This window comes from Larimichthys crocea, chromosome XV (assembly GCF_000972845.2).
Source record: "Larimichthys crocea isolate SSNF chromosome XV, L_crocea_2.0, whole genome shotgun sequence".
NCBI classification, from domain to species: domain Eukaryota; kingdom Metazoa; phylum Chordata; class Actinopteri; family Sciaenidae; genus Larimichthys; species Larimichthys crocea.
In genome coordinates, this window is record NC_040025.1 from 2,084,293 (window position 1) to 2,102,719 (window position 18,427).

Below are 18,427 nucleotides of genomic sequence, written 5' to 3' on the forward strand. Positions count from 1 at the left end.
GGACTTAAATAAAATAAAGCATTAATTAAAGCCTCATATTTACAGCGTACAAGTTGGGTCAAGCAGTTATGACTACATCCAATATTAAAATCATTAACACATTTTATTAGATGGCAGTTGAAGGTCTGACGTAGCACCCACAACACTTGTGCCCTCATGCTATAAGTGGACAAATTCATAAAGCTCTCTGCAGTGCAGTGAAGAATATCTTGTATATGTATTTTTTTCTACCATAAAATAATAGATTTTAAATCATGTTGATACTACACTGATTTGTATGTGAATGGGATCTCTGTTACTACCACGGTGTGCCCTGTACCCATTTTCTCGCACAACGAGAAGTACATAACACGTACATAACATTTATGACACATACACAAGTCACACACCTCCAACTATTTCATTGATTTTGGTGAAACTCTATCATATTTTATGGAGAAAATGTTTTCCCACTGATGTCCTACAGCTGCTCTGCCTCAACCCCTGATGTTTCCTGATGGACACTAAACTGCTGCAAACTATAGTTGCTGTAAGCTCATGTTAACTCAGTTTGTTAGCCGGGCTGCCTGCACTGTGAGCTCAGAGGACTGGGGGAGACTTAATGTTTACACTGGACCTTCAGGGAGAGCGGAGGTTTTCAGGCCCATTGCAATGGGGTCAATACTGATGGGGAGCAGAGCTGTCATGCCAGAACCGTAGCTAGGCAAGCAAACAATGAAAACATCCTCAGCAGATTTTATGGACAAAATGACATAGGCTAAGAGGAAAAAAGGAGAGAGTGACCAAGAAAGAAGCCACCAGGCAAGAGTAAATCTAGGACTGACTTTTAGTTGTTGGTGTGAGCTTCAAAAAATAATGGACTTCTTGCTGTTTTAAGTAATATTAGTTGACTGCTATGTCTTGTGTTGTTACACTTGCCTGATATTTGGCTGTGTAAGCAAATTGACTGACTCTCTATTTAACAAATGCACATGTACAGCTGTCCTTATTTATGACAGTCGTATCACTGTCTGAAACTGGGGCGCTAAATCGTCAAATGTCTAAAATGTCTATGAAATGTTGCCTTAAATAACCACACCACACTTTGTGCATTACCCCTGTGTACATGTAGACCTGTGGCAACTTTTGTAATGTAATATGCTGTAGTTATAATGCATTATGCAGGAGTCTACATTATTATACATGGGCTTCATAGAAAATGTTACCCAGTTTTGTTTTAGCCTTCACAAGAAAACTTTTCTCTTTTTTTATTGTTCCAGTTTGTCTTGGATACTTTTGCTGTTATGTTTGGAAAATAATTGTAGTTTTGTAGATTTCAACCAAAAGCTTCTTTCAGAACAAGGGCAGTGTGAAATGTAAGTATAAAATATTTATATACAGACATTTGAGGACCACAAAAGACATTTATAGTCCTGACAATTTAAGGACACTCCCTCAGCTTGTGGCCCTAAATAGTCTCTCCACCACAGTGCACCGCCACAAAGCTTGAGAGCTCAGTTTGATGATTTGTGCTTGTATAAATGCCTACCTACTGTCAGCTTTTTATAAATAGAGGTCCAGATATTTGTTATTTCTGTTCTTTTATAATCTAATTTAGATTTTACTCTAATCCATATCTACCCTGCCACTGCCCTGCTGACTGTGACTGCAGCAGCAGTTCCTGCATTGACAGCGACTGAAATCAAAGGGACAATTTATGTAAGCTGAATGCAAACCAAAAAAGCGATAAAGGCAGCATGAAATCAAAAGTAAGGGATCAGGTAGAAATTGGTATTTCCTCACTATACAGACCACTGTTGACCTGGAAAACACTCACACGCACACACACCAAATACACACTCCACAGCTTCCGGGAGCGGACACTCTCTTTATATCCTCAAATGCATACAGTAAGATGGAGATGTACAGGAATTTTTAGTACAAAGAAATGAAAAAAACAGTGTGTAGACACGTTAACAGGAACACCTGTTCAATATAATGCAATCTATTGCAATCACCTTGCAACACACATTGCCTCTGTGAAGATGATTTTCTGAGACTGCGTCAGAAAGATAATAATACATCTCGTGGTAGCCTGCTGTGTTGTGGTATTTGGATTGTGTTTTATGTATTCTGTGATCTTACTGGTGTTCTTGTTATTGTGTCCACCTCTTGTACTCCTCTTGTGCTCCTCCTGTTCTTTATCTCCTCTTGGAATGAGACCCACAGAACATAAAATACATTAATTGAATATATATATATATGTACATAATTTCAAATATATCAAGCATCTGAAATCAGCAAATAGCACTTCCAGCTGGCCAAAACATTTCATATCAAAATATAGTCAATTTAGACAAGTATTCTGAATACATTTAATCACACATGAATTGATTTTTAATTACAGAATTTAACTTATGTGGCATAGTGTAGATCTGTCCCCAGTTTCAATAATATTTCTCCCCCAATATAAATATCTCTATTTACTAAAGAAAAGACAAGAAAGAAAAGAAAAGGGCAAACCCAGGATCCATCTGTGAAGATTCAAATGAGACCTAACATCTGTAAAATCACAAATGCTTCTTTTGCCAGATGGTGAGCTCTGGTCTGGGCATGTCCCAAAGTATACAAGAGTATGAATAATGCATTGGATATGACTTATTTCACAGTGTATCTCTGGATGTGCACTCACACACTAAACACGCAAGCATACATACTCAAACACACGCACACACACAAATTCAAACATGGACAAATGCAGACATGCACACACGCACACACATAAAGTATAGACCATTAAATGAGCCAGGGGTCCACATCTGCTAAATGCTCCCAGTGGAGTGTACAAGATGTGTGAGGTTCATTGACAAAAACTACTCTTCTAGTCTATGTTGGCACCACATTAAAAAAAAAAAAAACATAAGTTATAAGCTAAGTTGTCCAAAATATCCACATTTTACCATCATGACCTTCATTCATTGAGGAAAGACAGTCAACTCATCTCTGTTGTCTTGTTTGTGACATTCCAAAAGACTTCTTCCTCCATAATGTCCGTCCTTTGTATGTGCACTGAGAATTTCGAGGCTACAGCCTTGTAAAGTTTCAGCCAGCCAAATGAGAGAAAGGTGTTAAAGGCTGGAATCCAGTGGACGATATGGCCTGGCTCAACCTCTGTAAAGTCACAATTCTTTAGCAGCGAGCTGTCATTAAAGAAACTTGGCTGAAATATAACCCTGGACGGCTTCATAGTGGGGATAGTAAAGAAGATGAAGAGGATGACTTTTGAAAGACCTTCTGACAAGTCCTAATTGAACCACAAAGGTCCGAAAAATCTTTAAGGAGCTGTTGCCTGCAGAAATGACGTTGGACAACAAAGGCCAAAAAAAAAGGTAATGTACTTCAATGAATATTCGACTGCCTTGTAGATGACTGTTCCTCACAGGGAAATTTGTTCTATGATGTGTCCGTGAATTTGGCTTTGGTGAAGATTTAATGCCAATGGTGTACCATGCTGTTCACTTGAGACTTCTCAGAGTTCTCAGAAGTGTCTGCCAAGGGTGTTTTACTGTGGTGATTGAAGAAGCTCTGGGTTGTTTTTTTGTGTGTGTGTGTTTTTTTTTTAACTGAATGTCAAGCCTTTGTAAAGTTTGGGTGCCTCGTTGGAGAATGGACACAATGTTCTGGTGTAGTGATTAGCCTCAGTTCCTTTTGTAGCGTGGATGTCAATGATCCTGTGGAAGATTGGAAGAAAAAGACAAGGAAAAGATTAAAATGACACACAGTTGAGGCTCTTTTCATACCTTAATAGTAAATCTGATGACAATTTATAGTATGTTACAACTCTGATAATCACATTGAGAGGTGTAGGTAAGGTGTTGAACTAATTTTACTTCCATAACATGTCTTCTCTCAGATTGGTGGAAAGAAAATGCCCCAAATCTACATATGAGTGTTTTACTACACTATGTGTATTTGCGTCTTTCACCAAAAGTGAGAAATCCATAATACTTCCTTTGTATCTTTGTATAATTAAAGATAAAATAGATACTATATAACATGTACTTTGAGTTTTATTCACCAAACTTAGTTTTGTTCCTATTCTATTTTCTGAAGGATTTCAGAATGAAAATGGATGGATTTATGGAGTGAAGAAAAAAGTTAATTTTCACTTTATTCACTTGTAGTGTCTCCCTATGAATTAAAAATGAGATTAAACACACATTTGCCTTCATGATAGACAAGTAATACATGTATTAAATTAATTATTACTGCATATGCAGTGCACCTTATACCATATACACCTTGACGTTTTGGGGAATTCATTCCACTTTTTGGTAAACACTGATTACCTGCCTTTGCGACAGCAGCGCCTGTTTTGTGTCAAATCACTGTTACATCCCAGTAGCATTACCTGACTTTTTTTTTTTCAGTTTTTTTATTATAATTAAACCAGTTAAAAAATCCACAAATTACCAATTTTTTTTTACCTCACAGCGCAGGGCGAGAAAAAAATCCCCACAGTAATAATCAGACCTGCACCCCGCCTGTATTTTCAATTTTCATCCATGCCAGCTCCAGCGAAACACTTTACATACAGCATGTGAGCTACTTAGAAAGTAAATGAGAGCCCCAAATTAACGTCTTGTCATTCTGTGCTTGTGCACTGTTGGACATTATAAGACAGACAACAGGGTTTGCTTTCGGCACATTTCAACATGTATACTGTTAACTTTATCTAATAAAGGATGGAACTGATTAGAAATATCATGAGAGGCTTCGCTGTGAGAAGTTGGTGACCTTCCAAATGCTCACGATGGTCATTAATTAAGGCTTTAACAACACAATGTGATTTTAAAAAAGGAATGGAGATGAGAATGTTAGTGTTACTTTTTAACTCACTGTGGGTTGTAGGAGTGCCAGCTGATATTTTTAATGCAGGAGGTGCCAAATATGGAGCTAACACTGTCTGGATATTTCCATAAGGCTCTAAATAATTTACAATATTTACAGAACAGATTTATGCCTGATTGACAAAAAAACATTACTTAAACATTTAATACATAAAACCAGAAATGTAAGTTTTTCATGTCTGAAAGGGGATTTATTTCAAGCCTAATCCTCAAGCTCCTCCCTAAGCAAAATTCCACGTCTTAAGACAATTTTAAAAATGCTTCCATAAAGGGATGGATGCATACGTGTATGTCTTTTATATTCCTTTCCACATGGAATATATTTCACCTCCAATGAAATTCTGCAGTTGACTTAATTTAGCCAATCATTTGATCAAGAAACCCATTTGAATGATAATAGAACTCTGCCATGAATATGTTACATGGATAAATCCATAAATGTTAATACATAAATGATCTAGGGTGACAGTGGACAAATGTGACACTCAGGACTGCCCATATAAATCATTCAGACACGTAAATATGAGTTGGCAAATCCACACAGAATTGCACAAATTCCCAGAGCTGGCAAATAAATATTTATGACGCCCCCAATTCCCCTTTTCTCCCTGTCCTTGGTAATTGTGCGTGATTCATTTTGTTTTCTTGGTGGAAGAGGGAAAATCAATCTTAGAATATTGGCTAGGAGACATAAAGCATGCAGATTCCAAATGCCCGTGGTTTCTGCAGAATATAAAAGCTTCATAGATACTTAGTCAATGTTTTGGGAAGGAGAAATCGGTTTAATCTATCGTAGACTTCCTTATTTTTTAGAGAGAAGAAAAATGTTAGTGGAAGAGAAGTTAACTTGCGGGCAGAGTCAGGCTACCTGCTGACTTTTAATAAACAGATCAACAGATCAGATCTTCTTCGAGCAATGTAAGGCGGGCATCTTAGGACTCCGTTAGCATGACGTTTATAAAGTTATTATTTTTTTAAATCCTCCCATTTAATATCTATTTTCTACCTCTGTCCTAAAAGAAAGCCTGGGCACTTGAAGTAGCCTCTCTCTTTGATGTAACAACAGCAGAGCTTTCATTTCAAAACTTCAAATATCGCCCTTTGATTTCCATTTATTTTATATATATATATATATATATATTTTTTTTTAGATACATCAAAGTGGTTTCATCCTGGGAAATGGGGGATTCCATTGTGTCTTCTTCAAGTCCCAGATGATCTTTATTTTAAGCTCAGGGGTGAAAGCCTTGCTGGCTAAAACACATGGTGAATAGATACTAATGGCTGATTTATTCCAAGTCTGAGCACTGAACACTGAACCTTTATACATCTTAGGACTCAGGCATTGCTTCTGTTGTTTATGATGTTTCCCCTAAAAGTTATTATTTCTGCTTTCTACAGGATGCAGCAATCAAAATGTCTTTGCTTGGTTGTATGTCGCAGTGAACTGACGCAGGGTTATACACTCAGTATGCAAATTAGAACAAAATACATCAAAAATTCACATACTTGCTGTTTTCTTCTGCATCCTACGACGGCTCTTTGGGCAAAGGCTGAAAAAGAAAAGTAGAAGGTCAACATCAGAAGAAACAGGGCCTGCTTTCACTAACATTTTATTCAACTTTCTCTCTGCTTATTGGCCTTGGACGCAGAGCAGCATATGTCCATTTAAAAGCACAGATGGCCTGTCTCCCAATTATATCTAAGGCAAGACGACGGAAGCTGAAGGTTATTTTGTTCCCTCCCAGTTTTTATGACCTCCGAGGACGCCGCTTCTCTCCTCGACCAGAAAATACGAGCGAATAATGGGCACCTCATCATCCGCGTTAACGAGTGAGAGACCTTTCCTTCCTTCTGTCAATGGCATCACACAGATAGAGAATTTTATCACGTTAGCTGTGGGGCAGGGTGTAAACGCTGTTCCACTTTGTTTCTTTGTGAACAACAACTTCTTGCCTCCTACATTCATCTTTCGTAGAAAACATGAAAACACACTGTTTTCCCCTTGACCGGAGGAAGAAAACAGCTCCCTTGCCTTCTTAATATTGGTGAATGAGCCACTTTTGTGTAGATAATGACTCGGCTAATCATAATCAAGAAACTAATGGTCTGTTTAGCCAATCAGAGGAGCCAAGGCGAGACGGCTGTCTGGGCAGCACATTGGCATTCCCAGCAGCTTCTGCTCTCCCGTCGGCTGTGCCAGGTTATCTGCAGCAGCGAGGCCGACTTGGTATTCTGCTGCCCGCACGGCCTGACGTCCCGCGCTCTGTCGCTCTGTCTGTCCGACTGGCTGACCAGCTCCAGCGCTGTCGAAGAAATTCAGTCCTCTGAAGAGGCGCTGATCCATCACACCTCTCCAGCAGCATGTCATCTAAATGCTAAGTACTTCCACTGCATCTTTAAATCAAAACAAGAAAAGAAATGAGCACGGGGGGGGCGAGACGTTGGACAGGATAAAAGCTTATGAGGGCACAATAGAAATCTACCGAGCAAACCCTTCGGTTTTTTGATTACATTCGTTTTTGAGGGTGAGGCAATGTGGGAGAGGAGGAACTGCTTGAGAGTAATGTGCATGAGGAACCCAGAGACCTTGTTACCCTTCAAATATACAAGGAAAAAAAGAATAGTTATTGATACAGCCACTCTCAAAGATTCCTTCAGAGAAAATAGCATGTTGTTTGATTTCTCTCCAAAAAGCATCATGAATGTACCTAAGCTGCTCCCACAAAAGGACTCCCTCCTCTCCCCTCAACTCCCCGTCTCAGTCGGACTCGTTTCGATCGATTGGAGGGATTCTTGAAGTCAGAGCAGAGTGCTGAGGCGGCAGAAGCGGCCAGCACTATTAACTGCTCTTACTAATTAAAAGGGTAACAAGGTGAGTTTGGCCCCACGGGACGAACTGTGCAGAGAGACAGAGCCGGCTGTTTGCCCGCCGTGCACACCGGTAAACAGTGCTCACCGCCTATGGTGTTTACAAGACAGGAATCCAAGGGCATCGAAGACATATTCATCTCCCGGTGGCATGAGGGGAGAGCAAGATTCACAGATAAGGAGTGAGAAAGGAGCACACTAATAAGCGCTTTGCTAATTGCTTATGTTGCAGTGAAATTGAAACATTTGGATCTTGTCTCTGAGCTCGAGGTGTCCTCGTTTCATCATCGCTTGTAAACATTGAGCACTGTGCGTAAATGATAAAGTTTCACAGTTCAAATGAGGTGCGCAGTCTGAATCTTTGATTGAGTGCCAGAGGAGATTGGCAAAAATATTAAGGGATTCAATTAACTTCCTTCCTTATCATCAACACAACATGTTTTAGGATCAAAGTATTTTCAAGATATACTGCGCCTCATATTACACAAATAGGATCCTCAGCCAGGGTAGCATTACAACTCCCAGAGATCTTTGTAGCTGAGAGGGGACAGCCACTGCAGGTACAGCAGACTGTGTTTGCTCAGTGCTCAGGGCGAAACAAAGCAGAGACTGCATATTTGGTAGCACTTCAAGCCGAAAATTCTCACCAGCAGCCCACCCAGCCATTATGGAGACAGATGCTGTGCCATCACTGCAGTAACTAAAAAGCTCTCCCAAGGGTCTGTCCTAATAAGTGGACTCCTTCATAGGACTTAGTTGGTTTTACCAACTGGAGACTCATAGAGGTCTCAGTCATTACCAGCCACTAGAACCGCTGTTGTTATTAGGCTAACAAGCAGAACTATAGCCTACTCAAGACCCTCAGTGGATGCTTCATGCCCAGAGTATGAGCCTGATGTACAAAAGCATCAGAGCATCAGATCCAGAACTGTCTCGTTGCATTTGCTGCTTTATTTCTGGTGAGGCAGCTACAGAAAAAACAGAAAATCAAATTAAGAATATCATAAAGTAAGAATAGTCCATTACAATAAAAATTATACCTTGCATACCGTGCATGCATTAATGCACATATTATATATTATACGTATATTATACTTCAGTAGATGTGAAACAATTTAACAGTGATTTGTTAATTTAATTAAATTGAATTTTGAATCTTAAACCCAGTCTTCACACTCCGTTTAGCTTTTTGTTTTTGTTTCTATCAAATATCTGGATTTTTAGCTAGTTGCTAACTTTGGGCTGTTTGTTAGACAGGTAATGTAGAGTGAGTTTAACTTTAAACAGCAGCTGGAAATAAGTTAGGACAAGTACAAGGTGAATGACAAATATATTTTTTTCATTTAGATAAAGATTTGAGGTGAATCCTGCTGCTCATTTTTCTTGCAGAATCTGTTTTGTTTCAGTGTTAAGTGATAACAAACTGCTATTAATGACAACTTGCGTGGTCTTGGCTAGTCATTACAAACAGCACATATTTGTTAAAAATTTTCCAAAATACAAAATCAAATCAAAATCAATCAATGCACAGACTTTGGGCAAAGTTTGGTGAATCCCTATGAGTTACTAAGAGCAACACTTTTTACAAAACATTCATTGCTAGAGAAAATGTTTTGGTGAAGTGCAGCTTTAACCATAGATTATACATAACATTTTATTTTATGTTTTGTTCCACTGCGAGATTGGTTCACATTCATTTCTATTCAGTATGAAAATCAATAAGTTAGGTTTAAGGTGTGAGACCATTCCATCCAACATGAAGTCTGCATTCCATTTTTGTATATCCTACATGTTACCTCTGCACAATAATGCAGTTTAAGTGCAGATTAATATAAAAAAGCAGCAGTGTAAACCAATAATGTAACTTTGACAAAAATGAATGCAGACTTGATGTTCATTTTGATGGATAACACAAATCAAGCAAGTTTCAAGAGCGTGCGTATTGCTTTTCACACCAGAGATTAATGGAAAGCAACGAATGCCTGGAATGGACGGAAAAACACATTTGTAAAACACAGCAGCATGCTTTGCAAAATAGTTAGATGTGATGTTAATGTGACTTGTAGTAAATCAGGCAACAGATACAGAATGTTGTTATAAATATTATATTTTTGAATTACTATTACTGTGTTAACCAGCGAACAGAATAAGACTGTAGCTCGTCAAAGTGAAGGTTATTTATACACTGCTGGATGGGTTAATCTGAAACAAAGCACCTCATTTTAGAAGTTGAGCATATGTTTTTATTTATTAAATCTGAACCTGCAAAGTAACAGGTAGCTATACCTGTCAAATAAATATTGTGGAATTTAGAGAACATATGGTCATATTAAATTTGATGTAGTGTAAGTATACAGTAAAAGAGGGAGAGAAAAAAGCTTTATCTCAAAATGACCAGGGTTGTTTTTAGGGTGAAGATGGCATCTTAAACGGGACAAAAACGCTAGATAGTGGATAGATGCTTCATTGGTAGCAGCACTAAATAATTTATTTAAAACACAAACAAAATATCCAAAGGGCACAACAACAAAGAGCTTTGAAATAGGATGTTGGTGACATGCATGCATATGTCCAGTCCATAGACAGCCTTTCTGCATTAGTTATTAGGAAAAATCCTGTGTTGAATTGTGGCCTATGGCTCAGACAATTTCACAGTAGACGGCGCTCTGGAGACAAGCATTGAGCAGGGTAAAACACAAATGGCAGTTCAAAGCCTGGCAATGACAGAACTTCAAATAGGGGACGGGATAAAATGTGCTGAAAGTGACAGCAGAAGGGACCACATTCACTCTGGGTCTCAGTTAGAGAGTAGAGGAGGGCAACAAACGCCCGGTGAAGGCAAGCAGAAAAAAGAAGTTCTCTAATAGATGATGGCAGCACCATCAGGAAAAAAACAAGAAAACAAAGAAACAATGTATTTTCTTTTTTTTTTTTACATCCCGTGACTGAACACTAAAGGAAACACTACTATAAATGCAATCACCAAGCTTCCCCCAGCATGTTCCATGACACAACACATGATAACACAAATAGAAAAGGGAAATGGGAAGGTGGGCTCGGTTTAGCCGTTTCTCTCTTTTCTGAACATCTCTATCAATCTAACCTATTTCAATATATTTTCTGCATCAGTCCACACGCTATCGCCACAAGACTGATGATCACGCCACGGCATCCGACAAACAGATGAGTCGAAACCAAAGGAGTGCATTTTTCTTTTCCGCATGATAAATAGAAGATCTGTAAATGAAACCAAAATAAAGAGTATATTTGCTTATCGAGCATAACCTCTGTGTACTCTGTGTGTGTTTGGCACATGTGTTTTTTTGAATGTCAGTCGTTTTTTAAATGTACAAGCAGAGGCAAAGCGGCCTGGCTACAGTATGTTATCCAGATAGAGGCTGTCAGATACAATATGACAGGAGTACTGTCAGCTGGAGGTGATCCTGTTAAACAAAAAAGATGCTCTTTTGTCTGATGTATGTATCAAAGAAAGGATACATTCAAGTCATTAGATTAATAATGAATAAAAAAATAATAGTCTCAGTTAATTGCAGATTTGCATCACTCTCAACACTGCTGCTACTGCAGAAAGTAAAAGATTCCATTAGTTGTGCCTGCTTGTTCGAATTTCTTTGCTGGTGTACAGAATTTAATAATTTTAACTGCAAATGAGACTGAAAGCAAGCAGAGCATTGAAGGACACGGTGCACAGCATGCATATCTAATATTTGAACATACTCTGGCCTGGTTTTTCAATGCATTTTGAAGATGCAGACATTTCTGTAATGACCTCCAGCCCTGATTTACTTGCTAATATTTTCCCACTCTATTAGATTACACTTTTTTTTTAATACAGGACCCATTATTACTATATGTATCCTTAAAGCCTTGAGTACAAGGAGTTACAATTCAAGAAACAACCTACTTTACTTCTCTCATTATGCATTTTATTTAGGCTAAATGAATGCTGCTGGTCATAGCGCTGCAGCACCTAATGAAAGCGATTTCACATCATAGACCACCTTTATCTAAAGATGGCATCCTGCTGAGAATACAGATCTGTTTCCAAGAGGTTCAGAAGGCAACTCTGTGACAAACACAAGAGGCAGAAAGGAACAAAAGGCAACAATTTACATAATCTAAAAAAAAACAAAAAAAACGATAAGTGCAAAGTCACATACTGTACACCGTAATGCAACTGCAAATTAGGCTTAAAGCTAAAAAAGCACTGAAGGACCCTTGAAAAATAGATTTTATTCTCAGTGGGATGAGCTGCTTAGATAAAGATCCAGGAGAATCAAAAGAGAAAATGTGTGCAGAAAAATGAAATCACATTCACACAGATAAAAGACTGGATGGCCATGTGACCTGCCACCACCAGCAAAATGCAGACCTTTCAGCTGAATTTGCTCGTCTGTTAGAAACCTTTTTTTTTTTTCAGTAACAACTGCAGGATTATAATTTTTCATTAGGCAGAGCCGGCAGTGGTCGCAGTTTTTTTTCCCCCTCTAATACCATTGTGATACATCAGTCTGTGCAAAATGCTATTTTGTGGCACGCACCTAAAGCATAATGAATCACTATATGCAGACTAGTGGTTTAAATATAACGTACAAACATTTCTTTTAGAGACAGAGCAGCTCTTAAGATAATAAATCAGAGCAAAGGCACCTCTGTTATCCTGGTTGACTAATGTTGTATTGGTCTAAACTGGTTGTGTTGCATCAGCAACAAATAAGCACGTATGTATGAGGACTGCGTGAGTATCTGTATCTGTTTCATTTTAGTAGCATATTGAAAAAGCAGAAATTCAAACATGTAACACCAATTTAGGCCTACCATAGCCTAATCCATCATAAGTTTGTTTTACAGAGGTGTGTGTTTTCTTGTTTGGGCTCTCTGTGTTAGATGCAGTACTTTTCTTCTTTTACTCACAATCCACATAAATCCATTTAAGATATCAAACAGTTTACTGATGACTGTGCAAACAAAGAATTTCATTTCCGGGGCTAAATGTGTCTCATTACAGAGTTTTAGGTTTATTTTGTGAGAAAGTTTTTTCATCCTCCTGAAAAAAGATGATTACCTTTCTTAACACTTTATTCTAGATTTGTCCTGTTGACCATAAATCCCCTTTAAAGAAACCATCAAGGTGTCCAGTACTTTCTGACACACTGATGGTTGGTTCATACTGAAGATGTAAATCACAAACAATGACAGCTGTGGATTAATACACATTTGCTGTGTTCATAGGATTAACTCAAAATAAACTACAGTTTATTGCCACAGTGTGATGTTTTGTGGAATGAGGATGGAGGTCAAAATATCCAGATTTAAGCAGGCAATGCTTATTAATAGGATAAATTCAGTGCTGGGAGCCTTTCATGGGATTTTCTGATGAATAACTTTGCCAGAAGGCCTAACATAATTCCTCTTGCTTCCTGTACAGTTTGAAACAACTCACTAGTACAAAGGTTATTTTTATCAATTCAAGGAAGTTGTAGAAAACCCCCAGTTTGGGGACGTCACTTCAGTATTAGATTTCAAAAGTTGTTTTGACAGTGCACCTAAAATTCTTTATCAAATTTGAACCTTTCTGTTTATTCTTACTATCGTGCATCATTTTCATCCATAACATTAAAGATACCAATTCAACCAGAGATCTATCATCCTCAACAGGACACGGCATCCACGATTCATTTCAAGAAGCTGCACACAAACAGTTGAGTTGCTGTCAGAGCCTGGGAGTGTGTTGCTTTTCCTTTGAGAAGCAAGCTCATTAGAAGTCTGTATCTGGTCAGATGGGTTGCCAGCACAGCAGTGACCATGGCGACACATGACTTGGCTGCCTGGTCGTTTGTCGTAGACATTGAAGCCTTTATAAATGAGGTGCTAGCAAATGTTACATAACCACACTGTGAAATAATCATCTGTCCATGTGTCTCACCTCACCTCTTTCATAAGAGGTGAGAATTTCACAACTCCTTCATAACTGGATGGGAACATTTGTATCACTGTGGTGCAATAAATCCAGGTTTTCTCCTTATTTTGCTCCCCTGCGTCACATTTTCTATTCAAACAATTGCTTTTTTTAAAATTTATTTCTCATAAATCCACACATTTCATTATTTGTTTCCAGAAGAAATCAAGATTGTGTGTCATAGGGCATCATTTCAAAAAGCCTGCAGTGCTAAATGGTTATGATGTCTTCATGTTTACAGCAGCACTGGCAGGAATACACACACTCTAGTAGGTTTTCGCCCTGGCTGACGCTGGAACAAAGAGCACATAGCTGGAGGAGGACCACCAGAGCAGAAAAAAACAAAACAAAGAAAATGCTAAAAAACATGATGCAAGCTTCTCTGACCTACTGGGTCATGCTGTGTGTGTATGTCTGAGTATGCTGCTCATTTCACAATTCTCATTCGTTTGGCAAAAAAACGCCCAACTGCAAGTGTTCTGTTTCTCTCCGGGCCACACACTAGCTGAGCAGTGGCATTTGTTGTGTGGGTGCAGGAAGGTTTTTCTTTTTTTCTCACAGCTACTGTCGAGTATTGTCTGAGGGAGGGAGTACACATGAAACAGCAGTCTGAATATGATCAAATCAGGGTTTCAGGCACTTGCATTTCATAATGTGTGCTAACTCCAGCCAGCAAAGAAACATTTGAAGCCCAGAACATAATATTTGGGGAAATAGTCTGGTCTTATCATGCACTGAAGAAGAATTTCTGAACATAGTTTCAATTGGAGCCTATCACTTGATTAGCAAAGGCTGATAATCGAGCTCAGTAGTGCTCTCGACAAACGCTTTCACCAAGCAGGGAGCAAGTGATGCAATCTCACAATTGCTTTGCATGCCTGGAAGCAGAAAAATCATTTTACTGTCCTGTATTCAGTCCGTCTGTCTTGTCAATTTTCCACCTGATGGCCATTTCCAACACACAACTGTGCTCTTGTGAAACCCCCCTCCTTCCTCCTTCACCTGACAAGTGTATGAAACCGACCTCATAACACCCAGCCCCACCCTTTTAGAATTGCGCTTTCCACCTCGGAGAATATCATATGTAGACCTTTCAGCGGCTCACTAGTGAAGACAAATTGCAAGCTTGTTTGGTGGGGGCCTCCAGAGAGTGATTCATATTAATGGCGAGCTGGCAGTGGAGAGCAGGCTGCATATGCAAACTCCATTAGCAGGTGAGGCTGGAGTGTGTGACCTGGCAGTGCCACCGTGAGCTGCACACACAGAAGGGCGGGCTGCAGGGAGGAGGCTGAGGGGGCTGCGTTTAGAAAGAGTTGCAGGTGCACAGGAATGTGTGTCAATGTGTGTGTGTGTGTCTGTGCGTGTGCGTGTGTGCTGTAGTTAGACTGGTATATCACTTCATCATTATATTAGCTTGATGTTGGTGTTTTCTTAAGACATTTATTATAATATTCTGCTGTAATATTTATTGTAGAATTGCTCAGTCTCACATGCAAAGCTGTTAACTGAGATGACAGATAACATTTTTCCACTCAGGTTTTTCGTTTCATGATGTTTTAGGTTTGTTGGGTTTTTATCCCCTATTGGATAGCAAGAAAAGTAATTATAATTTGCATAAAAAGAATTACCTTTTAAACACACAACACACTAAAATTAAAAACAATGGACTTCTTTTTTTTAATCATTAGAACATTTTTTGGTTTTGAAGTTTTCAAAGATTTAAAATTCGTTGTTTGACTGCTGCAGTGTATTGATGGTAGGGAGACATTTTTCAAAGGTTTCAGATTATTCCATGAAAGAGAGCAAAAAGGCCAGGTGATGAAGGCCAAATCTAGTGACACATTAATTCATTGTTCATATACACGTAATTTTTCATCATATTAGCAGTCTGTGAAAGTTATCTATAATGCTAATGTAAAGTGAGTGGAACATTTTTAATCAAGAAAAAGCCCTTTTCTCAACTATCAAATGTTGCACAAAATAAAAGAACAAACTATGATAATTGTGTTATTCCTACAGTATGTTAGCCTAAAAATATTAATTTTGTCATGAATGGGAAAAACCTTGCAAGCATGACTGTGCTTCATTAAAATCAATCTGCTTCTAAAGAAAATTGATTGCAAGATCGCTGGTATGCAAAGAAGAAGAAGAAAAAAAAGAAATTGCACCGGAGGAAAGATTATTGGGTCAATAAAATCAGGGAATCATATCAAGAGTCATCCTCTCATTGTCATACGTAGGTGTCCAAAACAAAGGATAATCTGTAAATCTGTCTCGTAACTGTTAAGAGTCTTTCTCTGGACCAAAGCAACAGGGAAATACTGCAGATCTCCATTCCACTATCAAGACAAAATAATCAATGCGTCTGCTTTTACTAATTAACAATTAACAAAACAAATTCATTGGAAAAATAATAAATTAGAGATGGTTCCCTAAAGGAAGATACACATATAGATTTTTTTTTTCAGCTACCCAACAGCTCAGTTAGCAAATGTTGCAAAATGTACAAATGTTTTCATCCCATCTTAAATAACAGGTTGCTCAAAGTTAATGTTTAACTGCTGTCGGCTTGCGCTCTACTCTGCCTTTATCCAGTATACATACACTATTATTTCAACAATGTAAATGTATGAACTTCACAGTTCTGAATCAGCTTGTGAAAAATAAAATGTGAACATCAGTCAGTGTTTTTTTTTCCGATGCGTCAGATTCATTTAATCAACATTCCATATCTTCTGCTGCTCGTCTTATTGTCAGGTTGTAGCTACAGTACAGATTGCGAGCGTTAATTAATCTGCCACTCAAAACTGTTCCTGCCATCTCAGCTGACAAAATACAGATTCCAGTTCAATCTTTAAAGGTGTAGTGTGTCAGATTTAGGGGGCTGTATTTACAGAATATGCCATATGACATAGGTTATAATATGCATAACTATGTTTTCATTACTGTATAGTCAGCTGAAAATAATAAATATATTTTTGTTACCTTAGATTGAGACTTTTGTATCTACAGACACTGTGGGTCCTCTTCCATGGAGTCCGCCATATTGGATCGCCATCTTTCTACATCAGTGGACCAACAAAGCACTGACTCTAGATTGAGCCTCTGTGGGGATTTTTTGCATGTTTAGCAGCCATCATAGTTTCTTCTTCATGATGGAAACAGGTCGACTAGTGGAATGGGTTGCAATCCACAACTACACCTCTATTATTATGCCATTAAATCCTACAAACTGGTCCTTTAAGTAACTTTAGTTACCTAACAACTGTTGAAAGCATTACCTAAAGGAGCAATGTGTAGGATTTAGTGGCCTTAGTGGTACAGTTGATGATTGCAACCCTCTCGCATTAACATCTCCTAAGTATAATATATGTTTAGATGCAAGACTCCACCTACATCAAGCCTACACACCACACCATGAATAATGATCGCAGCCATTATCAGCTTTCAGAAAACCCACATTGTTGCACCGAATGCACCGATGTAATGAGATTATGTACACATGAAGACAGAGTCACTCACAATTAAAACACCCTCTCTATACTCACTTTCTAACAGATGCACACAGATGTGAACAGATTGCCCTCAGCCAGTGGCCAAGTGGCAGCCTGCTCCTCTATCTCATCCCCCCACCTCTCTTTCTCTCTCCCCTCCACCGTCCTCTGCACACTCTGCCTGATCAATCCTCTTTATAGATTTCTCATTTTCATTTATCTTCCAGAATGTGCTTTCCACCCATTTCAGGTCTTACAACAAATACATCTGAATACCTCTTCTCTTCTGCTGCCAAATCCTCCCCTATCCCTGCCCTCTCAAAAGAAAAACAGAAAAACACCAGCATCACTTGTGATTAACTTCTGCAATAAAACTCTGCTCAGCAACAGCTAATTGAGAATATGCAGGGGAAAACACAATCTGCATTTTTGTCAATGTATAAACTAAAAGCAAAACACTAACCTAAGTGTGGTGTCAGGGTAGATTAGAGCACGATAGGAATGCGTGCGTGAAATCTGACGCAGCTGCCCAGGGCTGCTGGACGTAGAGGAGGAGGCAGAGGAATGAGGGAGATAAAGATGAACCAAGTGAGAGAGAGAGATGAAAGAAAAGAAGAGAGAGAGAGAGAGAGAGAGAGAGAGAGAGAGAGAGAGTGATAATCATCAAACTCAGTCACAGGTTAACCTTTGGCCTTGTGTACCTGACGATGTTCAGTCCATCCTGTCATCTCTTGCTGACATCAACATGCTGTTTCACTCACTCTGTCTCTGTAAGTTACATCCCTCCACTTTCCCTTTAGTCTCTCTCTTTTTATTTTGTCATCTTCACACCTGAGGCAGATATCTGCATATCTGCTGCTGTTTGAACAGATTTACGGACACAAAGGTGGGATATTACAATCCAAATAGTCTTTTAGTCAGGCTGATAATTTAGCTTATGATAAAATGAGTACATGTTTGAGGTAGTTTAGAAACCATTAGATAGTTTGTCTGTCAGTTTATATTCAGCTGTAAAATGTTGCAAATTCCTGTTGTTCATGTCATATCTTGTTAAAGGATTTAGTGGCCTTAGTGGTACAGTTGATGTTGCATTCATTAACATCGCATTAACATCTCCTTCCTAGCATGAAGGAGGTGGTCCCCTAAATCTCACATGGTGGAACTTTAAATACTGTAGATTCAAGAAGCAAATA

General features: G+C 38.7%; 1 protein-coding gene across 1 annotated transcript in view; it reads right to left on the reverse strand.

Annotated features, from left to right (window-relative positions):
• Window positions 1-1,832: 1,832 nt before the first annotated feature.
• Window positions 1,833-18,427, reverse strand: part of tafa5l (TAFA chemokine like family member 5, like) — a 47,918-nt gene continuing 31,323 nt past the window's right edge. Inside the window, exons 4-5 of the mRNA XM_010731553.3 lie at window positions 6,399-6,442; window positions 1,833-3,710 (exon numbers count right to left, since the gene is read on the reverse strand). Coding sequence (XP_010729855.1) covers window positions 6,419-6,442 — 24 coding nt within the window. The 3' untranslated portion in view covers window positions 1,833-3,710; window positions 6,399-6,418. The remainder of the gene's footprint in view (window positions 3,711-6,398; window positions 6,443-18,427) is intronic.